At 41.2% G+C, this 27,744-nt stretch overlaps 1 protein-coding gene across 1 annotated transcript in view; it reads right to left on the bottom strand.

Annotated features, from left to right (window-relative positions):
* Positions 1-12,238: 12,238 nt before the first annotated feature.
* The window catches only part of IRAK3 (interleukin 1 receptor associated kinase 3), a 58,078-nt gene continuing 42,572 nt past the window's right edge, over positions 12,239-27,744 (bottom strand). Inside the window, exons 9-12 of the mRNA XM_070454648.1 lie at positions 22,688-22,886; positions 21,338-21,400; positions 21,079-21,243; positions 12,239-18,718 (exon numbers count right to left, since the gene is read on the bottom strand). Coding sequence (XP_070310749.1) covers positions 18,203-18,718; positions 21,079-21,243; positions 21,338-21,400; positions 22,688-22,886 — 943 coding nt within the window. The 3' untranslated portion in view covers positions 12,239-18,202. The remainder of the gene's footprint in view (positions 18,719-21,078; positions 21,244-21,337; positions 21,401-22,687; positions 22,887-27,744) is intronic.

Genomic DNA, 27,744 nt, shown 5'->3' on the forward strand with positions numbered 1-27,744 from the left:
TGAATCCATCAAGGGAGGCTGTGGCAGGAGAAAAGAAGGGGGGAGGTGGAAGCCCGGAGAATGGGAAACCTGAGGGAAAGGAGGGTGTCTTTTTATTTTCCTTCTGAAGTAGGGAGGAGGGGGAAAGAGAAGAAGGAAAGAAAGAAGAGAGGGATGAGTCAAAATGGTAGAACTATAACCAGGAGAGAAGGGGAGACAGACAGAGAGAGAGTGAGCCCTTCCAGAAGGAAGTAGAATTTGGCAATGCCAGACGCTGCAGAGATGTGGTGAAGACTAACTGTTGATTGCCCTTAGAAGGTAACTGTCTCAGAGAGAGAAATTTTCATGGAATGGAGGGCAAACCCTTTCTTCAAGGAGCTGAGGAACAAACAGGAGGTAACGGAAGGGAGGGAGCCAGTGCTATCTGCTTTATTAAAGAGCCTGGATGAAAAACAGAAAAAGAGACTCAGATGTATAGAACAGACTTGTGGACTCTGGGAGAAGGTGAGGGTGGGATGTTTCAAGAGAACAGCATCGAAACATGTATATTATCTAGGGTGAAACAGATCACCAGCCCAGGTTGGAAGCATGAGACAAGTGCTCAGGCCTGGTGCACTGGGAAGAGCCAGAGGGATCGGGTGGAGGGGGAGGTGGGAGGGGGGACCGGGATGGGGAATACATGTAAATCAATGGCTAATTCATTTCAATGTATGACAAAAACCACTGCAATGTTGTAAAGTAATTAGCCTCCAACTAATAAAAATAAATGGAAAAAAAAAAAAAATAAAGAGCCTGGCTGAGAAAAATAGGAAGTTAGATAAGACATGATAAAGAAGGGGTTCCCCTCCTAAACAAGGGGGAAATCTACATAATCATGTTTCTATGTTGAGGAGAAGCAGCCACGGAAAATAAGAGCCTGATGGGAAAGTCCAAAGACTAGCTGACCAAATGCAGGAGAGACAGGAGGTCTAGAGCATCTAGGTCTAGAAAGAAAAGGCTAAGAAGACTCCTGGAGGAAGAGCAGAGGTTAGGCGGGCTGAACGTCAGGAGGAGACGGGGGCAGAGGCGAGCCCACAGTCGGCTTTTTCCTACTGAAGGAGGCACTGAGGACAGTGGCTCAGAGTCAGAGGACAGAAAGGAAAGGGAGCTTGGAGAAACGCCTTCTAACCAGCGCTGTTAGGTCGACCTGAGACTCCGAATCCCCGCGGAGCCCCAGGGAAGGACCGGGGAGCTGAGGCTCCTGCGGCGGCGGCTTGTGCTCAAGCCCGTGCCCCACTCACCTGGTCACAGGTGCAGACAAAGCCCGTCCCCGGGAACTGCTGGGGAGCTGGGCGGTGTGGCACAGATCACTTTGCAGATCAAGTATGGCAGAAAAGAATGAAAACCCTGCCAAGAATTTTAAGGGAAGTGAAGCCTGGGGGTGAGCGCAGGTATCATAAGACACTTGACAGAAAAGGGAGAAGTTGAGAGTCAGGAATTTTTAGTGTTGGAGGCCAGTTACATGGGTGAGAGCCAGAAGCATAGGAAGGTGTGATCCCAGAGGAAGATGCTAGCCATTCCACGTGAACACCCATGTCCCAGGCACCATGCATCTTGTATGTTATTCTAATTTAATCTTACAGCAAAACTATGAAGTTAATAGCACTCTCCTTATTTTACAGGTGAGGCGACTGGGGCTCAGATACAGCAGCTAACTTGTTCAACGTCATGCAGCGGATTGATCTGCCCCAGAGTTTATGGATTAAATCAGGACCCCGAGACTGAGACGGGGAGCAGTTGGATAATGCAGAGAAGGATGCACTGCAGGAGCGAATCCCTCTCCTAGACTGGACTTAAGCGTGTAGATGGGTCCACACATTAGTAACGGATTACCACACCGTGATGGCTAGGAGTGGGGATAAAGAAGCTAGCCAAGGAAGCGAATTGTGTGAATAGAAGCCAGAGTATTGAGGAGAGAGGGTGAAATAGCCAGACGGTAAGAGCCCCAAAAGTGCTGATCATTTTGTATGCAGCTCAGCAGGGCTATGCAATTTGTAGGGGCCAGGACAAAATGAAAATGTAGGAGCTTTTGTCCGAATACAGTGATGTTAAGAGTACCGAAATATTAAACACTCTCTCCTTCTTTCTGTAGTCGCTCTCTCTTGACCTGTCATGTTGCTTTTATTTACTATTTCACGCCTTGCTCCCTGGCCACAGGGAATACCTGCAGAGTTGAGTCCAGACCCTCACAGATGCCCAGTGGCTGCTCTGCCCCGTGACTCAGGGCACGGTCCACTGGCTTTGGAATTCCACTTGAGATGCTGCATCCCAGCTGGAGGCAAAAAAATCAGTCTCCCCTCCCCTCAGCCCCATGCCCATGGGATTTTCCAGGCAAGATACTGGAGGGGCTAGCCATTTCCTTCTCCAGGGGATCTTCATGACCCTGGTGGGCTACAGTCCATGGAGTTACAAAGAGTTGGACACGATTAAGGGACTAACGCTTTCACTTTACTTTTTCACTTTCCCTCAGCCCACCACCCCACCCCAGAGCAGGACAACCCCAACCTTGGTGCCTGGGTTTGGATGGGCAAGAGATTCAAGCACACAGTGGCCCCGCCAGTCTAGAGAGGAGGTGTGTTTCCACACCCCCCTTGAAGATGGCACAGGGCAATGTTCCCCCACCCCCACCCTGCCTGCGCCTGCATCCTGTCCCTCGCCATGGGCAGAGGGCAGCAGTGGGGCACGGTGGGTTTGTTCTGCTGACATGACCCAGTCACTGTCCTGGGGAGAGGACAGAAAAGGCAAGGTGGGATTCAGGGTGCTGGGAGTCAGGGAAAGCGAGACTGGGAGGCAAGACGCTAACCAGGGAAGGTGTGGAGGCAGTGGGAGGTGAAACCCCACGTGAGCCAAGGTTCGGAGCCCCTGATATAGGCTCCCTTGTTGCATCAGACCTCACTTACAAGATACCAATTAAAAGGTGAAACTGTTATGTTAGTTTGCTAAGGTTGTTATAACAGAGAATGACAGACTGAATGGCTTGAAGAACTGACATATTATCACATTTCTGGGGGCTAGATGCTTGAAATCAAGATACTGGCAGGTCTAGTTTATCTTGAGGCCCCTCTTCTTGGCTTGGAGATGGCCATTCTCTCCCTGTGTCTTTACAAAGTCTTTGTATCTATGTCCTCATCTTGTCTTCTTTTAATGAATCTTATAAGATTAGGAATCTCCTTTTCTTGTTAATCATACTGGATTAGGGCCTACCCCAATGATCTCATTAAAGGGTCCTATTTTCAAACACAGGCACATTGTTGAGCTGCTAAGGATTAGGATTTCAAAATATAAATTGGAGGGAAGTATAACTCACTTGTAACAATTGCTAAGAATTTCAAGATGAATGCTGCGGAGCATTAACCCCCCAGCCTGGGACACTTCTGTGCATAGGGGCCGGTCTGACTATATTGCACACAGAGCTACGAAGAAGACTCCTCGGGCTGGGAGCAGCAGCGAGCAGCTGAAAGGATGGGACCTCCTCCTCCCAGCCCTGGAGGTGTCAGGTTCACGGAAGAACAACCACACTTCCCTGGACCAAACTGTAAAAGAAGCATAGCAATATTCCTTGTGAGAGCCAGGTTTTGTGAAGATAATGAGAAGGGTGACAATATCTTGAGCAGGCTGAGGATAAAAAGATGTTTCTTTGCAAGCAAATGAACATTCCATCAGAAAGAGTGGGGCTGTCTGGGAGGGAGGTGGGCAGTGAGCAAACAAACCCTGGAGGGAAGATGAGTATAGGAGGATGAGAGAGAATGGAATCAGAGGACTTTACATTTTATTACTTTTAATTATGCTGGTTTTAAATCCTCTGAATTCAGAAATTGAATTAAATTTTAATTGAATTATGATGAAATGTTAACATTCCTTGATCCAACTGCTGCTGCATTTCACCTACAAACAGAGCATGACTGATGGATCAGTGGGAGGATATTTCACGCTGGTCTATCCTGTGTTCTCCTGTGGCTTCCCTTCCAATCAAGCAATATTTGCGGGGGATGGTCTAGGAAGAAGTACATTCTGCAGCTTTCATAGAAACAAAATTGTTATCACATCACTGTAGTATTGTAACAAATTCAGCTGAGTCCCTTGACTATTCGCTCGGGGGTCATTATCCTCACTATCTTTTAATAGTTTCTCCTAGAGAATAACAACAACAAAAGACTTGTCTGCATTTATACAGATAGAAATACGGGCAATTAATAAGTTTAAAGAGCTCCTCCAGTGGAATATCACTACAGGAAATTAATAACGTGAAGTAGAAAGATAAAAGCAGCTTTTTTACACAGAAAGCTGCATGATAAAAATATTGATATATTGTTGCATATGGTTTTATTTTCTGTTCAAATCCCATCAAATAAGATTATAAAAATTAATTTTCAACTACTTAATAATGGCAATCATTTGAAAAATTAAAGTAATACATATGCATTGTAGAAAAAATAAAAAAACGGAGAACCATCATTATAATCCTACCCACTTTCTTTTAGTACTTCTGTTAGTTTTCTTCTAGTCCTTTTTCTACAATTATGTATCCATATAGTTTCTTTTTGCAAAAAATATGATCGATCCTGAGACTTCCCTGACAGTCCAGTGGTTAGGACTGCATGTTTCCAATTCAGGGGGTGTGGGTTCAATCCCTGCTTGGAGAACTAACAGCCCACATGCTGCAAGGCACAATCAAAACATTTATTAAAAAAAAAAGTAGGATCCTGCTTTACATAGTGTTGAGTAATCTGCCTTTTCCCACTTAACAAAGTAAGATGACCATTCTATATAAAAATGTACATAACTATTGTTCAGTTGCTCAGTCACGTCTGACTCTTTGCGATCCCATGGACTGCAGAACTCCAGGCTTTTCATGTCCTTCACCATCTCCCGGAGCTTGCTCAAACTCACGTCCATTAAGTCGGTGATGCCATCTAACCATCTCATCCTCTGTCGTCCCCTTCTCCACCTGCCTTCAATCTCTCCCAGCATCAGGGTCTTTCATAATTTATTTCACAAATTTCCTGTCGTTGAACATTTAGGTTCTTTTCAGCTACTTACTATTGTAGACCACGTAGCAATGAATACCCTTCTAGCTATAATTCTTGCACCTCCATGGGATATGATTTCCAGAGAAATCACAGAAGTGTCAATCATGTGTCAGAGTTTTTAAGCCTTTCAAAAAACCATATGTTTAATTAGGTAAAAAAAAAAAGGCTAAGAACTAGGCCTGCTTGCATAATTACTGGGAATTTCCACATGAAAAGAATAATAGAAAGCATAAAGATTAGAGCCACAAGACCAGGGATGAATGTCTGCCTCGTCCACTGACAAGTTCTAAGACCTTGATTAGTCACTCAGCCTTTTTAGGTCTTGCTGTCCTTAAACAGAGTTGCCACTGAGGTGAAAATATAGTTGTCCTTAGAACTAAATTAGCTAATTCTGTATACAATAAATATGAATAGGAACAAACCAAGAGAGCATCCATGATTATATAAATGGGAAGAATGGGAACTCAAATACAAACAGAACTTTGTCATCAGACATTTAATGAAATTTCTTTAAGACCTGTCTGGGCCAAGAAATGTTGGTTGACTACAGCTGCACAGGAAAGAAGAGTTAGCAGACAAGTTGAAGGGGATGACCCAGGCCCTGCCCAGGGGGTGGCAGTCTTGGTTAAGCATGAAGTTTCGTTGGCGAGACTATTTCTCTAGTGCATGAGATAGTCTCAAGCTTGCTTCATTGAGAAACACTTAAGATCAACAAATTCCCCTGGGCCATATCATATTGCTGCAAATATAACTCGCCTGCAGGGGGACAATGCACTAATAGGTTGCCTTGAGAATTTCAGTTCTCTGTATAGTTATTTTTTTCATTAGAAAGTAGAGAAGGATTATGCTGATTTTTACAAACCTCCATGAACCTGATCAATGCAGTTCTGCCACTGAGAGTAAGTCCATTCCAAAGAGATTGATGAATTCAGATTTCTGAGATGTCCAGGCTAAGATAAATCCCAAAAAACTCACCATGGTCAGTGCCAACCTTGGTGAAGTCAGTCCTACTGAGGGTGACCTGCTTTCTTTAAACTGCAACAAATACTGAACTAAATATTTTGTTGTGTTTTTAATTTATTCAGTAAACAGCAATGAGTATCTAACTTCATACCTGGAGGAGGTCACCATCTTAACTCTGAAAAGAGACGTAAATAACTTGGCTATGTTTACAAACAGCAAGCAAAAGATGAAAGTGGAAAAATCTAAATTACTGAAGGACAGCAGGGGAGTAGGTAATTAATCACTCAGGAGAGTTTGAGAACAATTCATGGGAAAGTGATTTAGCTAGGTTCTGAATGGTATATAAAGATGCACCAAGCTGGAGGTGGGGTGGGGAGAGGAGGGTATTCCAGATAGCTGGAATGCATGTGCTCAGACATGGAGATGAGAAGGGATGTGGTATGCTTCAGGGATCATAACAAATTCAGTGGGACTAGAACAAAAGATACAAAATCTAAAGAAAGGAGACAGGAAGCAGGTAGTGATGAGATATAAATGATGGAAAAATGGTTTGGGACAAGTTTGTAAGTTCTTCTTGCTCTATTTAAAGAACTTCGGATCATATCTTGCATTCAAGATGGAGAAGTATATTTTTAAATATGACACGAAATCAGAGCCAGTTGACTTTATTCCTAATTTTTAAAAATTATTGAACAGATGGGCTTCCCTGGTGGTCCAGTGTTTAAGACCCCATGCTTCCATTGCAGGGAGCATGGGTTTGAGCCCTGGTCAGAGAAGTTCTGCTTGCCATGTGGTGTGGCCAAAAGAAAGAATACTGGAAAGACATTTGTTGTTGTTCAGTCATGTCTGAGTCTCTGCGACCCCATGGACTGCAGCACCCTAGGCTTCCCTGTCCTTCACCATCTCCCAGAGCTTGCTCAAACTCATGTCCATTGAGTCAGTGATGCCATCCAACCATCTCATCCTCTGTCATTCCCCTTCTCCTCCTGCCCTCAATCTTTCCCAGCATCAGAGTCTTTTCTAATGAGTCAGCTCTTCACATCAGGTGGCCAAAGAATTGGAGCTTCAGCTTCAGCATCAGTCCCTCCAATGAATATTTAGGGCTGATTTCCTTTAGGATTGACTGGTTTGATCTCCTTGTAGTCTAAACAGTCTTCTCCAGCACCACCGTTCAAAAGCACCAATTCTTTGGCACTCAGCCTTCTTTATGGTCCAACTCTGTAAGTTGGACCAGATGCCGTGATCTTTTTGGATGTTGAGTTTTAAGCCATTAACCTCAAAGAAAGTACTTGGTGAAGTGCCACATGGTTCTGAAATTGGCCTTACCCCGTAAAGCACTTTTTATCAACAATTTTTGATAAGAGAAAGCAATCTCATCAAACTGGCCAATGATACAGGTCTGAAAGGAACTTAAAGGCTGGATAATCAAACTAAAAATTATAAGACAACTATTATGTGGAATCTAAGAAATAATACAAATGAATTTATTTACAAAATAAAAACACACTCACAGACATAGAAAACAAGCTTATGGCTACCAATGGGAGGAGGAACAAATTAGGGGTTTGGGATTAGCAAATATAGATTACTATATATAGCATAAACAACAAGGTCCTGCTATATATCACAAGAAACTATAGTCAATATCTTGAAATAAACTATAACGGAAAAGAATCTGTATATATGTATATAAAACAGAGTCACTTTGCTGTATGCCTGAAACTAACACAATATTGTAAATCAACCATACTTCAATTAAAAATTTCTTTAAAGACTAATTCTTGTATTTAAAAAAAATGTTTATGGAGCATCTGCAATGTTTTAGGAAATTGTCTAAGTGTGAAAGTTCTTGACTTCCTGGATTTTAAACTCTAGAGAAGCCTGATGATAAACAAATAAGTATATAATATAGTGTCATGCACTGACAAATGAATTGAAGAAAACAGACACAATGTAAAAGGTAATAGAAAGTCATTACAGAGAGAGAAATTCTGGGGAGAGAGTTCCAGGCGGGGGGAACTACGAGGGTAAAGGTCCTGCAGGGGAATGAGCCTTGAGAGCAAAAAGGCTAGAGGGGCTGGAGTTGATGCTGAAAGGGGGCGTGATGAGAACTGAGAGTGAGAAGAAATAGAACGTTAGTCAGGAGCTTCCTCAAATGTGAAATCAACAAATCAAAACAAACAAGATGGAGCTGAAGCATGAGGCTACGAAGTCATTTAAAAATGGTTGGAGAGTGTTATAAAAATACAAATGTAATACACTCTGGGGTTTATTTCATGAAACTCAGTTACATAAGGAAAGGATGAAGGAGAGGTGTGCTGTCAGCAGTCTATGTGAAAAACACCTCAAGGCCTTCATAGATCCACAAGCTCAGTAAGAGCTGGTATAAAATGGTGACTTTGAGACTCACACACGTACTCCACAGACAAGCACATATACTCGTGTGTGTGTGCACGCACTTACCTACACTGAACGCAGCTGTCGGGTAAAGAATCCGCCTGCCAATACAGGAGAGGCGTTTAATCCCCGGCTTGGGAGGATCCCCTGGGGAAGCAAATGGCAACCCGCTCCAGTATTCTTGCCTGGGAAATCCCATGGTCAGAGGAGCCTAGCAACTGGATTCCTTACCACTGAAAGTTGTGTTAAGTGTGGGTAAATGCATGCACATATGCACGTGTATGTACTTGCTTGTGGGGTATGTGTGTGTGTCTCAAATTCATTTTGTCCTGGCTCTTACTGAGCTTGTGGATCTACCAAGCCGTGAGGTGTTTTTCATATGGGGTTGCAAGAGAGTCAGACACAACTTATCGACTAAACAACTACAGCAGCCGGACCTTAGACAAAATGAACAGTACATACCCAAATTAAATGACAGAATAAACTAATGTTCTTTTTACCCACCACGCTGAACGTCTTACATTTAACTTGAGGATACATTTTAAGAGTTATTGACAGTTAAATTTTTTTCCCATTTTTTAATGACCAGGATGCTATGAAAAATAAAAATAACCCATTCATATAGGTTTTTGGCTTTCCATCCATTCTTCCAAGACTCTGAGCTCTGCTAATTTAAAGGTCCTAGATCTCAAGTGAGAAATGATCCCATGTGGACACAACCACTGTTTTACTGAGTGGGCATTTGAGGGACTGGCTTTGGGGGCTCTTTCTGCCACTGAACCAAGAAGAAAGAAGTAGATTATTATACTGTTTCTGGGTATTGATTGCAGTTATCAAGGGGAAATCAAATCGGTGAGTGCAGCGAGGGCAGGGAGGTCTGAGTTGGGAATCCAGGGAACTGCGTGTGCTAACAGCTCCATGCCCAGGAGTAAAGGTAAATGCGCAGTCATCACACTAATAAAGGCAGGGCTGCTGAAGACGGACATCGTTCAGGAGTGAAGCCTTGGTGCACACCCTCCAGGAAGGAAACCCAGATCACCGGGGTGCTGGCTGAGGGCAGAGGGGCCATGGAAGGAGACTTCTAAAAAGAGCATATTATACACGCAAATTGCAGACTTGTGACAAATCATAGAAACAAAAACCATAGCAGCCAAGCATATGTCCTTGGTTGTGTATTTATTTGTGTATCATTTACCAATTTTTATTTTCCCTCTTTTCTCCTGTATAAGAAATGTTGGGGATGATTGCCTGTAGAGTTAGAAAATCCAGGTGGAAGAAAAATTAAGATCATCTAGAGACAGAAATGATGACTGATGAGACCTTGGGTCTCCTCTTTGGGGAGAACGACAGCATCTTGAATTATTTAAGTGTTATTTGTATGATACTGTCATTGTCACTGCAAAGTTAAATATAGGGTACGAAGGGGAGGATAAATGCTGAATGACTGAAGAATAGGGTTTATCTGTTGGCTTTCAGCTCCATGCTTGTCCTTCTGTGCTTTCCACGATAATTCAGACAAAACTGTACATCCTAGATGCCCTTGGTGGCTAACGTCTCATTATGGGATGTGGAAGAAATGGAGAAACTTTTTCTTTCCCTGCCTCTTACTGGGCAGTGGCAGTAGCCAAGGGTCATGTCCAAGTTACTGCTTTTCTCCTTGGCAACACTATTTCAGAGGCATCAGTAGCAAGTTCTCAGCAGCCTCAGAGGTCAGTGGTCATGAGCTCTTAATTATACATTTTCCTTTTTTTTCCCCTTTCATCTGTAAGAGTGAAAATGGCTTCCTGTAGTATTACTCTCTGGATAACTTCACATTTTCCTCTTTCTGCACTTCTAGGCTTTCCAACCCTTTGATCGCCAATTCCCAATATTAAATTCCATCTGTTTGAAATAGCTAGTAGGAGAGTAATACTATGGGAAGCCATTCTCACTCTTACAGATGAAACAGAAAAAAAAGGGGAAATGTATAATCATTTAAGTTAAATGTAATATGCTCAGTGTGGTCGGTAAAAAGTAGAGATTCTATTTCTCCATAAGCACAATCACTGATACAGATGAACCCATGGCCCAGCCTGTGCAAAGAAAAAACATGGATTAGATTGGAAGAGGAAGAGAATGATCATAGACAGGCAGGACAACATAGAGAGATCAGATAAAGTCTATGAAATCAAGGACAACATACTGTGATTCTCTGGTGCCTGGCAGCTTCGGGGGGTTATAGGGTCCAGCGTGTGGCCTTGGGAATAGTGGCTGAAGAGAAGTTTAAGGGTGGCTTCAGTCTAATGGATGAGCTCTTTTAACTGTGATGCAGTGATGCCACCTTGTTCACTCACATGACTATAGAAATCAAGAGCAAAAAAATGCCAGGATATGAAATGGGAAGAAAGACAAACACATGTCAGACCATGCCTCCTAAAATATGGTGATAATTTTTTATTAAGGAAATACATTTTAACAGGATACTGATAATCACATGAATTATTTCTCCTTCTTCAAACTGCCAGACAAATGCATAATGAAAATGTCAGAGATTGCTCTGCCTACCATAGCAAGCAAGAGCTTTAGAGCTGCAGGCATTGAGTTAACATAAACATGTGCATCTGGGTTTGTAAGCATACTGGAAAATAAGCACGCACTTTTCTCCAGGTATATAAAATACAAACAATAAAAGGTCATTGATTAATATGTGCCCTTGGCTGAAGTCATTGCAGCCCTTTTAAAAGTCATATGATATAAACATTAAAAAACCCCACAAGATCCAGTGTTTAATGGTCCTGCAAGTACATTATAATTCACCTGTACACTTTCAGAAGGACATGAAATTATCATCAGTAAATAATGGGACTAAGAAGACCACCAGAAATTTATATCTCACTCTAGAGTGCTGTTCAGAATTATTCCATTTTACGCTGTATTTAGGTATTGGTTTCCTTTTCTTTGTTGAAATTTTTGTAATGATGGCGCCATTGGTGTTACCTGGCATTTCTCTTCTAGGAAACACAAGAATAGCACCAACACATTAATTTGGTATAAAAGACCAAAACTTGTGGCTGTGTTATGCTCTTAAGAAGTCAACACTCATTTATCTTATAGCTGGATTTACTAAGGAAGTTTTTTTTAATCATATTCATATACTCTGTAACTTCCTTATGTCCACAACTGTCCCAAAGAGAAATCATTAGAATTGGTATTTTACCCTGGAGGATATATATTTTGCTTTTTCCCTTTATGACGAACGCATTACTGTGGATCCCATTAGACGTGTTTCATAACCTCCATGTCCACCTGCTGCAGCGGAGCTCTGTGTCCGGTCATTCTTTCTCTGCACGGTTGCAAGATTTATTTTCAGTTGGTAACTACAATTAGAGTCCCCTAAGTTCAGCAGGTTAAAATTTTTATGTAGGCTAAAAATGGATAGTGGGGCACCAGACTAGGATATGGATACTTCAGGGTGAAAAATTTACCCCCCCCAAAGATCTTTAACTGTAGGCTGTTTCTTGAAATAAGCATAGATGTTAAAAGTAACTTTTAAAGATTTTACCAAAATCAACTAATATTTGATTACAGATATTCTCGGTTGTGTACTGTGATCTCTTCTCCATTCTTCTGTATTTCTGCTCATCTGAATTTCGCTTCTTGGGCTGCCTTTTGCCTCTAAAAACTTGTTACTCCGAGGATACCAGACAAATCTGTATGGAAGTGTCCATATCATGAAGGTTGGAAGACAAAAAAAATAAAGGGCATTGGAATAAAAGCAAGATTACCAGTTGCCAGTTGTTATCAAGGACACAGCTGAGCAAAGAGTCAGACAAAGGTAGAAATGTAGAGAATATTTTCTCCAAAATAAAAATAGCTTTATTGTTTTCTGATAATAAAAGTGATACATGCTCATTATAAAAATTTCAAATACATAAAAGCCTAACAAAAGTAATGATCACCCAAATACCACAGCCCAGAAAGAAACCATTACTAACTTTTTAGCAAAGATTTCTCTATGAAACATATATTATTTAAAAATATCTAGTATTATAAATGGGCTCATATTAAACATGCTATTCTGTGGTCTGCTTTTTCATTCACTAACATTTCAAGGGCAAATTTTCCATAGCAGTAAACATAGATCTAAACAATTTTAAATCAGGCAGATGCGTATAACTCAATTATAGACTTGTGCTATGATTTATTTAATCTGTCTTCTATTGAAGGATATGTACGCTGTTTCCAGTATTTTAATATCATAAACATTAAAAAGTACCCATTTGCCCTCATGTTTACACACTTTTGAAGTTTTTATTCATTAGGATGAATTCCTAAACAAATTTCTGGGTAAAAGCAATGGGTAAACAGAACCATTTAAAGTTCTGATACATACTGCCTTCTAGAAAGGCTGTACCAATTTCCACTCCCACGAACAGTGTAGGAGGCTTCCCTTTCCTCCACGCCCTCTCCAGCCCTTGCTGTCTGTGGATTTTTTGATGTAAGTCATTCTGACTCGTATGAGGTGGTATATCATTGTAGTTTTGACTTGCATTTCTCTAATATAAGTAATTCCTTTTCAGAGCAGATATGTCCTGGGCTTAAATAATTTTCACTTTGTATCCCCAGTCCATCACTAGTGTTACTTATGATGAACATCAACTTCTTTGAACCTCATTTTCCTTGATCTTATAGTAACAGAACACAGCCCAATAGTTTAGATGATGTGTGACTGCAGCTTGCACACCCAAATATTAATTGAGTCTGATCTTCCTTCAAGTACACCCTTACTGCCTTCTTACACTCCATCCCAATTAACTTCAGTCTGCAAGAAACTTTCAAAATTAAGGAGTCACTGAAAAAACTGGAGATATTCACGTTATTATATTTATAGAGATGACCATAAAAAATTGCAGTAAGGCAGATGACATCAATAAGAAGGTTCTTAAGTGAAAGTTTGCTGAGCAATGAAGGTTTGGGAGGCATCTTCAGAATAAAAGTGCTTCCCAAGAAAATACTTGCAACCCAATGGGCCATTAATATATCTAAATAAGTTGGGACATAAAGATGGAAGCAAAATACAAGAAACATCAGTTTCTCTGTCAAAATTCAAAATGTTGGTTTATCATTGCCTAGACATGATTTGGGAATGTTTTCCACCATGAGGCAAATTTATAAGCAGTGTACACAATTTTTAATTCTTCTTTTCAACAATGCCTCAAATATTAATATTTGAAATTAGACTTTCAACCAAGAATGATGAAGTGGAACTATTTAAACCAATCATTGATGACAGTCTAGATATTAGAAAGACAGACTTTGGGTGCAAACTAGATTACAGTGTTGAGATACTAGATATCAACGATACTGAAGAGGTTTGAAGGATTATTCGATTCAGTCATTCATTTGGTGGGTCATATTATGTGTCAGGTACCATGCTAGCCATTAAGGATACCAAAAAGAGCAGGATATAGCCTCTACCCCCAGGGAAGTTTTGGTTTAATGGAGGAGAGAGAAGTCAACAGGCAGTTCCAGTGTGGGGTGAGGGTGTGGTGAGGCATGTGTAGATGCTTCAGATTTCTCACTGGAAGCCTGCTGAAGATGGCATCAGTACTAGTAATCTCTGCCTCCTCCTTACTCTTTTAGCCCTTACTTTTGGTTCCAAAAGTTTGTGGTTCAAATAACAGATGTTGTAATAGAACCGTTAACTTGGGCAGATGCCTTTTCATCCTTAATAAAATGTTTGCTCCTTACCTGATACTCCAGTAGTTAACACAGTACCTTGATTCTGGCAGATGCTTCATAAATGCTTCTCATGTAACTCTCACTTCCTAGACTCACTCTATCTCAGGTCATAAAAGCTGTTTTACACAAGCTGTTCTACCACCCCATGAAACTCCACAATGACACAGTGGGTCACAGATCATTACAGCAATTCTCCAGAAGCCAATGAAATTGACGATGCCAGAAATCCCATCGTTAACTTCAAAAACAACAAAACGCCTTCATGTTTTGGAGACTATAAAATGGGACAAAAATCTCTCAAGTAAATAAGATCGACCTGAAGGATAGCCCATGGTACATTACAAAGATGAAGGTGAGTGAGATTCTTTGCTAATCTATCTTTACTGATCATAGGAAACACTTAGGGATTCATTCTTGGTTTCTTCATGTGTCTTAGTCTTTACATCCTGAGGCCACTAAAGTATCCTCTTATTGCCTATAGCAGGATGGGAGATTTAATTCCTATCAGTTAACACCTATTAACAAACCCATTAGAAGGCAAATCTAGTAAGGAGGACTGGGTCACTCAATAGAAAGTTATTTCTAACCACAGTAGTATCTGCTTACCATATTGTTAAGGAGGTTTTTGCCAGTTAATCTGACTTGGTTTTTAAGATGTCCAAAAGAGTCACACCCAAGCAAGGGGATCTAGTAAAAACATTATTGATGAATAGTATTTCTAGACCTTCTACTCAATGCTAAGCCAACTGTTATGCAATAGATTGGGAGCTAGCAATCTGTGTTTTTTAATAAGCCATCCATGTCATTTTGTTGCACACTAAAGTTTGATAGACGCTGCTTTAAGTCAATTAAGCAAGTTCCAATCAGCATCATAACAACAGATTACACATGTGCTGAATAATGATGTGGGCCTGGCGTCAATCAGAACTTCCTAATGATTTCTCTTTGAAGGTACTGGGGGATTCAGATTCAAAGTGAAGAGCAGTTTAACAAAGAGTCAGTTCTTTATTATCTTGATTACCTCGTTTGAATTATCAGTGGCAACTTCATGCGATTCCAAGCTTATTTGCCCGATTCAGCCAAAATACATTCAGCCTACATGAGACAAGCTAAATCGACCTCAGAATGGCTAGCTATTTATAAAGCCAAATGTCGAAGACTTTCACTGCTTCCTGTGATTAACAAGGAATCAAGAGTTGGGTATAATCAAAAGAGTTTTCAAACTAGGCCAGGTCATCACAAGAAGTAAGATCAGTGAAGTCTAGTGCAACCCCTTCCCCGATAGTCTCAGCATAGGGGCACCATGAACACATACTTCATGCTCAGATGGGGAAGTCAGGATGTGTCAGCAATGGGCAGTCAGGATGTGTCAGACCAGCCTGACACAGAGATGGCCTCTCCCAACTGCTTGCCTGGGGCTTTTATTTGACTTGTCAATGAGGCTACAGCTTATTGTGTTTTGACCCTCACTTCCTGCCCTAAGATCCTTTTTCCCAGAACCATAGCTCCATGTTTTGGACCTTGGTCTGTTAATTTGACCCTGATCTCTGATGACTTCCTTCTTTGAATAATTGCTCTTGAATCTGGACTCCAATCTGACAATCATTAACCCAACTGTACTGATTCACCGAAAAAAAAAAAAAACAAAAAAAAACCACGGGCCTATTCTCTTGATACAGAGAAAACTAGAGCTCTGCCCTTATATAGTAAATATCCTGGAGAGGGAGATTCTGTAAATCCTCTGGAAGTGGTTTTCATGAGTGTTTCTGTCCATCATCATAAAGACAGTCATTATCCCTACTTGGTTAATTTATTCAGGAATGTCTACTATAGCTGAATTTTTGATTATGTGGGTTCAGAGAGATAATGTCACTCAATTTAACTTATAAGGAAACACCTGCTCTGTATAGGATAACATGCTAGGCCCAGAAGAGATGGACCCTACACAGTCAGGGAGTGTGATAAACACAGTAATGGTCCCAAAGATGTCCGTGTCCTAATCCTGAATACACAACTTTATAGGAGAAATGGGACCCTGCAGGTGTGATTAAACAAAGGATCTTAAGATACAGAGATTTTCCTGGATTAGCTGAGTGGGCCCAATGCAATCACAAGGATCTTTTGGAGGGCCAAAGTAAGAGAAAGAGGTGAAGAAGAAGAGCTCAGAGAAACAGAGAGATCTAGACTTACAGATGTGACAGTACTGGCTTTGAGGATGGAGGAAGAAGGCATGAACCAAAGAATGCAAATTGCATTTTGAAGCTAGAAGAGGCAAAGGAATGAACTCTCCCCTAGATCCTCCAGAAGGAATGCCAAGGACTTCTGACCTCCAGAGCTGTGCAACAATTAATGTTGTTTTAACCCAGTAACCTACTGTTGTGATGACAGTAGGAAACTAATACAGGGAGTTTATTATCTAGTAAGAGAGAGAAGATAATATAGGTAACTTTGACATGATTCAGAAAGTGACAGGTATAAAACAGAAAGGCAAAGAAATTGCTACAGATGATACAAATAAACTTACAAGATATAAACATACTCAGGACACAGAAAACAAACTTATCATTATTAAAGAGGAAAGGAGGTTTAGGAGTTTAGGATTAGTAGATATAAACCATGATATATAAAACATAAACAACAAGGTCCTACTATATAGCCCTGGCGGAGGGCATGGCAACCCACTCCAGTATTCTTGCCTGGAGAATCCCATGGACAGAGGAGCCTGGCGGGGTACGGTCCATAGGGTCACAAACAGTCAGACATGACTGAAGCAACTTAGCAGACACACACCTACTATATGGCACAGGGAACCATATTCAATATCTTGCAGGAAACCATAATGGGAAAGAATATGAAAAAGAATATGTGTATAGATACATATAACTGAATCATTTTGCTGTATACCAGAAGCTAGCATTGTAAATCAACAATACTTCAATAAAAAATCTTTTAAAATGGGGGAAAAAAAAGAGAAATTGCTATGGAAATGCTGATAAAGTAAGCAATATTGGCTGGAAAGATTAGGAAAGCTTCCTGGAGGAGGCAATTATGGTGGGAACTGAAAGATTGGCTAGAAGTTCAAAAGGGAGAGATCTAGTAAACACTAGGAGTAAAGGCATAGAGTTGGAATCAGACAAAAAGCTAACTGAGGCCTTTATGACCAGCCAGTTTCTTCGGAACAAGAATTATTTGATTACAATGTCATAGTCTACTCAGGATATAATAGTCTCTAAGTAGTAAAAAATTATAATACTAGTCAACAACTATATTATATGAAATAAACTTTTTTTTAACCACTAGTAACATTTTATTTACCTTTCAATATGATTAAATTTTCACTTTTCTAATACCTAGTCCATACTCAAATTTCTCTGGATAGCTCCAAAATGTTTTTTTTTTTAATTTTTTAATTTTTTTCATTTATTTTTATTAGTTGGAGGCTAATTACTTTACAACATTGCAGTGGTTTTTGTCATACATTGAAATGAATAAACTAAGAGTTTAAATACAGAAATACAGATCTTGGGCATGTAATGACCAAGGGCGAAACTGGTTCATCGTCACATATGCAGACTTGACAGGGATGAAAGAAACATACTAAGAGTCAATCGAAATAAGCAAAAAGGCAATTCTTTAAAAAGATTTCTATTAACATTTGCAATTAGACATTTCCTGCAACCTCTGCAAGCAGGCTAAACCAAAGCAATGGAATCCAACTGAGCTGAACATACTTGGAGGCAGATCGGAGGCGCTGAGGACCCACATGGATGTTGACAGAGAAGACACTGTAATCCAGTTCCTTTCTAGCAGGTTTTGACCACTCTGTTTGTCTGAAGTCGGAGTCCACGGTCTTAAGTAATTCTGAATGGTTTTAATTTAGCCCAGGTTGGCTCATGAGGCAATGATCCTACTAAAACAAACTTTTAAGCCACTCTGTTCTACAAGTTGGAAGGGAAGGAATGGAATGGGATCGGTCACACTGTTGATGGGCATCAGCCACATGTATCATCCCTTATCCTGCAGCACTACGGATGAAGACAGTGGCTTCCCCAGATGAGACCTTACTCAATGCCTCAGCAATTCTTGCTTTCTTCTTTATCCTCAGCAGAAACTGATGCCTTTCTGTACTGTTCGCATTCATTCCAGGAAAATACGGAGGAACAGCTGGTCTCCACTGGCCTGCTCCTATAGGAATGGCCTGGAGCTTCTGCAGAAGGGTCCGTATGCACACCGGGGGCCGTCAAGTCCGGGGATGGAGCTGCACACTTTGGAGACCAGCTTTCCTCCCAAGGAGGCCCAGACCCGTTGGGAGTGTCCTCATTCCCCCCACCCCCCATCTTTTTGTCAAAGCCCAGGAATGTGACCTCAGACTGGCTGCATTCAAAGGGAGTCTTCTGAGTCATTCTGTCTTTTCTCAAACTTTGACCATGAGGTGGCGATGGATTATTCTGGTTTTCATCATCTTCCACTGGGATGCTCGGCACATTATCAAAGAACAGAGGAGAAGGACTTCTGAAGGACTTGAGGGATGTGGGAGGGTCTTCCACAAAATACAAGCTGGCTTGAGTACTTTCAAGAATATTTAGGACCTGAATAACCAAGAAACAAACACACACTGAATGAAGTCTGAATAACCTCTCCTTTAACCTTTTTTTCTGTCTGCCTATTAAGGAACATTCTCTTTTTTCATGAAATAAGTTTAATTAATGTGGGAAGCCTGGATTTCATCCCTAAGTTGGGAAGATCCCCTGGAGGACGGCATGGCAACTCACTTCAGTATTCTTGGCTGGAGAATCCCATGGACTGCAAAGAGTCGGATACAACTTAGCAACTAACACTTTGTCTTTATAGAATTTGAAGTGAGAAGGAATTAAAGATTAGCTAAAATTCTTCATGTTAATAACTACATTAAATGACTTGAAGCAAAGTAGAAAAGCCACTGAACTGAATTCAACATCAAGAGATCTGGAGTGTCTTGCTGGTCCAGTGGTTAGGAGTCTGCCAGCCAATGAGGGGGAAACGGGTTTGATCCCTCGTCCAGGAAGATGTAACATGCTGCAGGGCAACTAAGCCTGGGTACCACAACTACTGAAGCCTGCACACTCTAGAGCCCGTGCTCTGCAACGAGAGGCCACCACAATGAGAAAGCTAAGCATCGCAACTAGAGAGGAGCCCCTGCTCGCTGAAACTAGAGAAAGCCCAAGGGCAGAAATGAAGACCCAGCGCAGCCAACAATGATAAACGAGTTAAGTAAATAAGATTTTTTTAAAAAACAAAAGAACTGACTTTAGGCCCAGATTCGCCACTAACTACTTTGTGACCTTGGACAAATCTCTGATTATTTTTCACTTCAGCCTTAATATGTGAAAGATTGGAAGGGGTCAGGGAACAGTGAACCCAATCCATAGTTCTCAAATACTAGAACTACCTAGGGAAGCTCTCTTAAAATACCTTGAAAATCTCTCTTAAAGATTCCTTAGACCGACCTAAAGATGCTCATTCAAAAAATATGGAGATGGGAGCCCAGGAATCTGTATTTTAAAAACTTCCCAGTTGATTTGGATGTGCAGCTAAATTGAGAACCATTAACCTGATATAAAATCACATCACTTCACACATACATGTAATTTAAAAAATACATATGAAGAGCTTTATAATTTACAAAGTGTTTTCACACACACCATCTCATTTAATCTGCACAAACATTATTATCCTCACTTTATAGATGATAAGGCTGAGTGCCTTTCAGAAAAGGGAATCACTGTCACAAGCCAGTAAGGAGCAGACCTGTAGCTTAACCCCACGTTTCCTGGCTCCCAATTTCATGTTCTCTCCACTACGTAGTCAGAGCTCAAAACTGCTAGTTACACAGCTCTTACTGGTGGTATCAGGTCTAGAACACAGCTCTCCTGATTCCCAGGCCAATGGTCTTTATATTCTGATTATGTCAACTCCTTGTTTAAAACTTTTCCGTGGCTCGACAACAGATTCAGGATGGAATCCAAATTCCTAGAATGGAATTCATGTCCCTCGATCACCTGGAACCTCCTATTATTTTAAAACAGTGCAGCATTTCCCTGGATGCAAGATTATCTGCAGTCTTGGTGCCATGGAATCCACTGCACCTCTGAGCCTTTGCAGGCATAGAGTCTCTCTGCCTGGAATATCCCTCCATCCTAAGGCCACCTAAATCCAATCTATTCTTCAGATTATAACTCAGTTATCACCTCCATCAAGAAACTTCCTTGCTGGCAAATATTCTGCCTCTATGCTCCCATACTGGCCTGTGTTCTCATATATTATGATGCTTATCTTCTTGCATCGAAATTTCACGTTTATCAGTCTGACTGTCCATTTGAACTGTGATCTGAGAGCAGCGATTCAGTATCCTGATCACTGCTGCAACACCAGCACCTAGTCCAAAGTCTGGCACATGAAAGCAGGTATTAAATAAATATTTGTTTATTATAAACAAATATCTAGATGATTAAATTGATGGGAAGACAAAAATTCAACAAGAGAAATACATGCTGCATTAAAAAAAAAAAATTTTGGCCACACCATGTGGCATGTAGGATCTTAGCTCCCCAACCAGGGACTGAACCTAGACCCTGGCAGTGAATGTGCCTAAGTCCTAACCATTGAACCACCAGGGAATTCCCATTTTATTGGACCAGATCTCTTAATGAATGGTGAATAAAATCTTCTCTCCAAATTACTCATTTATGTCTTTTCATCAGGTTTTTTTTTGGTGGTTGCCCTGGTACTATCCAATGATGCCCTTTTCAGAGTACCAAACTTTCTGATTTAGAAAAGCTATCTATTAGGTGAGAAGACTCTGTTGGGGGCTGCATTTGTCACGCTGATATTCACTTAGATACACAGTTTATCCAGTTTAGATTTTCCAGGGCTCCACAGACTTTTCTAACAAAACCACGTGTGTACGCACTTCGTCCATCGATGGTCTTGATTTTGCCCGTGTTGCAGCACAGAGACCTGCCAAGGAGAACAGCTTGGCGGAAACATTCCGTGGGCAGGGAGGCACTTTCTTATCCAGAAAGGAGATACATGAGTCGAGGCCTCTTCTCTCCATCAACTCGACAAGAAGATCCCGCTAGGAAGAAAAGAGGACAAGCTCATCGTTTAGAACTCAGAACCGATCAAAGAGTGACCGAGAGGCAGGGGCAGAGGCGGAGGCAACTCTTTACCAGCTGGATATGCTTTGGCTCAGCTAGCACCACTTTACAACCTGTCAGAACTTCCATTATTACCTACAGGGAAGATACAGAAAGTCAGCTACATAATATTAATAATATGCACAATAATTATTATGTTATTATAAATATTATTAAATATTATAAATATTTTTAAAAGTGAAAGCGAAGTCGCTCAGTCGTGTCCGACTCTTTGCAACCCCATGGACTGTAGCCTACAGGCTCCTCCGTCCATGGGGTTTTCCAGGCAAAAATACTGCAGTGGGTTGCCATTTCCTTCTCCAGGAGATCTTCCTGACTCAGGGATTGAAACCTGGGTCTCCCTCATTGTAGGCAGATGCTTTACCATCTGAGCCACACTCGAAATGAGTTGTGGCTCTTTCTAAAAATTTTTAATTGAGGGATAATTACTTTATAATACCGTGTTGGTTTCTGCCATATATCAATATGAATCAGCCGTAGATACACGTAAGTCCTCTCCCTCTCGAATCCCCCTCCCACCTCCCACCCCAGCCCACCCCTCTAGGTGGTCACAGAGCATTGGATTTGTGTTCCCCGAATCATACACCAAATTCCCACTGGCTATTTTGCATCCTGGAGAAGGGAATGGCAACCCACTCCAGTATTCTTGCCTGGAGAATTCTATGGACAGAGGAGCCTGGCGGGCTACAGTCCATGGGGTCACAAAGAGTCAGACACGACTGAGTGACTAACATACATACACATATACAACTATTTTACAATGGTAATGTGTATGTTTCAACGTTATTCTCTTAAATCATCCCATCCTTCCTTCCCCCACTGAGTCCAAAAGTCTGTTCTCTATGTCTGTGTCTCCTTCGCTGCCCTAAAAATAGGTTCATCAGAACCATCTTTCTGGATTTCACATATATGCATTAATATATATTTGTTTTTCTCTTTCTGACTTACTTCACTCTGTATAATAGGCTCTAGGTTCATCCACCTCATTAGAACTGACTCAACTATATTCTTTTTTATTGCTGAGTAATGTTCCATTACAGTAACATTCCATAGGCACCACAACTTCTTTATCCATTCATTTGTCAATGGACATCGAGGTTGCCTCCATGTCCTAGCTGTTATAAATACTGCTCTGGGTACATGAGCCTTTTTTCAGCTAACCTCAATACTGAATATAGTTCATTCTAATTAATCACTTTATGTTTTACTGTTTGACGACATAAAATTAATGTCTTGATATAAGACAATGAGTAACAGGAAATCAACAGGTCTAAAAGTTAAAGTCTTTAAAACATTTCTTAGAATTTAGAGCATTCTTGGTGGTAAACTCTTCTCCTTCATTAACTGGTAGTTGATACTTACAATTCCAAAGCTGTAGACGTCTGTTTTAATGGAAAGTTTGCCTTGTCTGATATATTCTTCTGGCATGTACCACACATGCTTACTGCTGCTGCTGGTCATGCTTATGGCAGAGCTTTGAGGTTCTAGGTGAGGTCGGAAGTGGGCCATGGCAAAATCAGTTAGTTTGGGTTGAAACTGATCATCCAGAAGTATGTTTGCACTGAAATTGTGATCATGGGCAGACAAGACAAAAACATCATAAAGGTATTCCAGCGGAAAACAACAGGACAAGCTCGCTTTCATATTTGGTCAATTCCAAATAAAGTCATACATTATTTTCCATGAATTTTTTAGAGGAGATTTTCTCATTTTTTCTCAAAGTATAAATCCAAGTATTATATAAAACCTAAAACAAAAACCTGACTTTGGAACAGCGGGCATTTCAAATTTACAGGTCTATATATGGAGTTGGTGGATGAAGCTGATGCTTCGTCAATAGGAGAAACTAAAGTTAACCAAAGCAGCTTTCCTTGTGTTCTACTCACATGTAATAAGAACATTAAATGAGTTTTAATCAGATAGTAATTAAGTATCTGACATGCACAGGGCTGTGCTGTGGAATGCTTGGCTTAGAACCACTAAGCCAATACATTAGAGCCAGATCCTACCTTTGCTCTAGCTTTAGATTAGAACAGACACGTAGTTCTTAATGACTTCTTGGCCAGATGTACACTTCACTTACTCAGATCAAAGCTGGGGCTTCTGGAGATGCCCTGATCATTGGGTACCTAATGCAGGAGTCTGCCACATGTGCCAGGAGGTGAGGTGGGCAGACAGTCCCATTAACTCTCATTATCGGGACTCAAGCTTCTACTCCTCCAACTTCTCTTCTGAACCCCCTGCCCTACCACTGCTCCCCACTTTATTTCAGCAACAAGAGGAGGAATGCAACGATCTGAGTGCCAGATTTTCAATGTCAAGCATCTCATCCTCCCTTCTTCCAACCCAGCTTTAAAGAACATAAACTCAACTTAAACCATAACTTAAAAGAGAATGCAAAAAGCTGAATTTGTGAAACACTTAAAATCCCTAAAGAACAGGTCTTTCCCAAGAACAAAAGGGGAAAAAAAGCAGCAACAACACTCATAATCTAACCCATTTATTTGATCCTCAGAAAAACTGGGGAAGTTTGCAGCGACTGGTGAGGCAGAGGGGAGCTGAGTAACCACAGCATGTTACACAATAAAACCCACAGATGACTCTGGGTCAGTGAAAGGCCATCAATAAGAATGCGAAATTGTTCCAGGGCACTGCATTCACACTTTGAATAATGGTATTTGGTGAAAAGACAAGTTGTTTACCAGCAGACTTTAGTGCATAACATAAATTTTAAGTTCAGTGATTTACTCTGTTCTAAATAAAGGTTAATGGCAGCTGAGGAAGAAGGATGTTCTGTTTGAGGAAAGTGGGAATTCCAAAAGGCCCTTCAACAATCAATTCTACTCAAACTCTTTCTCCTGCTTCAACCTCAAATAGAATATTCAGACATAAAGTGCCTTCAGCTACCTTGCAGGTCAACTGAATACATTCATTCTATGGGAGTAAAAACAGACTAACAAAATAAAGACAACATAAAGTAACTAAAATCTTGTAACAATATAATGCAACAAACAGGTGCTGTGCAGGCCATACTTAATCACTTAGTCATGTCCAACTCTTTGTGACCCCATGGACTGTAGCCCGCCAGGTTCCTCTGTCCATGGGGATTCCCCAGGCAAGAATACTGAAGCGGGTTGTCATGCCCTCCTCCAGGGGATCTTCCCAACCCAGGGATCGAACCCAGATCTCCTGCATTGCCGGCGGATTCTTTATCATCTGAGCTACCAGGGAACAGGTAAGAAACACCCAATGGCCCACACCTTTGATTTAGTGTTTCTACAACCTATTTCTTCTAGTCTTTCCCACAAGCTACTTTTGGTAGCAGAGAGACCATCAGCTCTCCAGATAACTCTTCTGGCAGAAGGACTAGTCATGGTTCACAGTAAGGTGATGGGAAAAGTCTCACACAAAGTAGTGAGTTTGTATTCTGAATCTAGGAATGTTAGTTCATCTCTCTATGGCTAGGGGTCTCTACGACAATTCTTTCTGGGTACTTAAGCCCTTCCAAAGTTACGAGAATTGCTTTCTTTGCTTACATTTGTCTCCTAATTTAAAGTTGAAGTTCTTGAGCCTTAAATATAAAGCAAGATGATACACCTAGATTATAATGCAGGATCTGAATCTAAGTGCAGATTTTATGTTTGACATGTAAGTGTATGATTGGTTTTTAAGGATATATATTTTTAATTTTAGGAAGAGTTATTGGTGCTCAGTAGCCCAGTCCCTGAGTACTTTGCAATACTCTGGAAAAGTCCAGACTTCACTTAATTGGGTTCAGAGACAAAGAGCACCTCATTGGGTTCTAAATGACTGCCTGAGGCAACAGGACAGCTTGCTGTCTGTTTCACTGCTGTTTGAAGCAGTAAGACACCCCTCACCAGATATCTTGCCTTCCCTCACCAGATGTAGCAAGACACAGTTTCCGTAGAAACCTGCAGATCACTGGGAGAAATCATACACATCCTTCCCCCGCCAACATCAGCGTGCAGTATATCCAGCATCCACGACACAAACCTGAAACCCTGACTCCCCTTTTGGCGTAAACAGCCTTCTCGATCTTTCTCATTGACCTAGGCAGCATTTGGTATCATGCATTGTTTTTGCTTTATTGGTACCTTATGAGTCCTAGGCTCTCTTGAGTAAAAGCTTAGTCAAGAAGGGGTAAACCTCCTTTCAATGTGAAATTTCATCTCTGTGATCAAACTAGCGCAACTTTTCTAAGCCTTGATTTCCTTGCAGGTAAAAAGATCTGATAATGCAGACCTCACGGGGTTGTTGTGAGGGTTAAGTGAGGAAACCTAAGCAGAGTGCCTGACGCACAGGGAGAGCCTTGAAATTTGCTCTGAAGGATATAAGCTGCCCACTGTCCATCCTATATTGGTCACTTTACCTGAAAACCCCACTGGACCTGGCTGGGTAACTCTAGAAGTTTAAGGACACCACTTTGATGTAACAAAGGTAGAGGGGTTGCAGAATAAGCCTGGAGATCTGAACATCCTTGGGTTAATCAGTTTCAAGGCATCAGCTATATTTCAAAATAGTTCCAGAGAAGTGTTGGAAGAACCTGACTAAACTAATATTCTCAGGTATTTTAAGACCATGGGGATAAACATATACATATTGTTTGGTGCGTATGTGTGCAGGCATGTATGTGTCCATGTATATAAGTATACACTGGAGCTTAGATACAGTAGTGGTAAATAAAATTCCTAGGGGGAGTTTTAATTTATGTAACATTTGTTTTGGCATCCCTTAGAAAAAAATGAACATATATGGATATTTTAGAAGAAGGCAGGCACTAGCAGGAAAATAGAAAAAACTCTAAGGAAAAGAATTACTATATCTAAAATGTTTTTGAAAAACAAAAGTAGTTTTCTTGGGGGGGTAGGGGAAAATGGAGAGGGAGGAGACTGATGGTTAATTAAACCACCAGTCAAACAAACATTTGCATTCCCTGCAGGCTTTCTATCCCTGCTAAACCCTGAGCTGGAGCCCAGCAGCCTCACCACACACATCAGGTCTTGGAGCTGGGGTCCTCCGACAAGGGTGACGAGGTCACAGGAAGAGCCCCTCTGCGGTCCCCCATCCCCTTCCCAACCACTCGGTCTTTCTGGCCCCTCACAAAGGAAATTCTCCATGCACTTACTACGCCCATACATCTCTGATCAATTTCCTTTTTTTTTTTTTTTTACAAAATTCATTTTTAAGCAAATAGCCACTTCCTTCCTTTTTTTCTGAGACCACCTCCCTAGTAAGAGAGTTTGTTTCACTTGGCAGGAGACCCACAGCCATAGCAGAAGACAAAATGATCTTGTAGGAAACATTAGAAATGTTCCCCAAGATTATCTCCTCGCTTTGGCAACATGAACAAGAATGAATGTCTGGGATGAAAAATGCCAGGGATAAAACGCATTTCAATTTAAAATCGTTCATAAATGTGAAAACAATTAAGCTTGCTGAGGGATACGATGGAAATAACAAGAAGGTTTACTGCTTTCAGATGCTTTTATGTGATCCCGTAATTCAAAAACATCTTTGTTTCCCCCAATAAAAATGTGAGTGTCTTTTGCCAAGAATAAAGACTTCAACTCTTCAAGATTCTTTTCTTTAAATCCTTTTCCTCCTCAAATTCCACCATCTGGAAATGAATTTTGTTTTTATAACATGCTCTTTGAAGAGTTCGAATTACTAAGACATTTTTGGGCTAACTAAACCAGCAGACTTCTTGAAAATAGCTTTGAAATGTGGGTTTGGCTTCCTCCTTGGGTGTTCTGCGGCTGTGTCCCTGATAGTGTCTTCCTTCGAAGACTATTTACTCTCTGCTTGCACAAGGTGAAGATTCCAAATGCAGACCACCAGGCCTTACCTCCCCAGCCCCCGCAAAGACTGCTGCCTGCAGCAGTTCTCACCAGAAGCCCAACGTCCACGTTTCCAAATTTGCACATACTAATTACGTTCTCCTCTTCTGCCCCATTTCCCTGTCTCTGCTGTTGAAACCAACATGCTCCCAGGAGTCTTGGCTTAATGACCTAATATGAGCATGCTGTTCCACTCACACAAGCATGGAACCCCGTCTCCTCTCCTCCATCTACCGGCATGTGACCAAGGCAGGTTACCAACCTCTGTAAATCTCAGCTTTCTTCTCTGTCAAACCAATGATAACACCAGTGATGTGTAAACTCCATCCTCTGGCTTTCACTGAGTTCCCTAATGCATCTCTGCAGCCTATCAGTCACAAGGAATGTACTAACACTTAATGCATCAATGCAGTCAGGACGCGTGTGTGCTTGCTAAGTTGCTTAAGTCGAGTCTGACTCTCTGTGACCCTATGGACTGTCATCCCCCAGGCTCCTGCCCGTGGGGATTCTCCAGGCAAGAGTACTTGAACGGATTGCCATGCCCTTCTCCAGGGGATATTC

Source organism: Odocoileus virginianus, chromosome 24 (assembly GCF_023699985.2).
Source record: "Odocoileus virginianus isolate 20LAN1187 ecotype Illinois chromosome 24, Ovbor_1.2, whole genome shotgun sequence".
Taxonomy (NCBI): domain Eukaryota; kingdom Metazoa; phylum Chordata; class Mammalia; order Artiodactyla; family Cervidae; genus Odocoileus; species Odocoileus virginianus.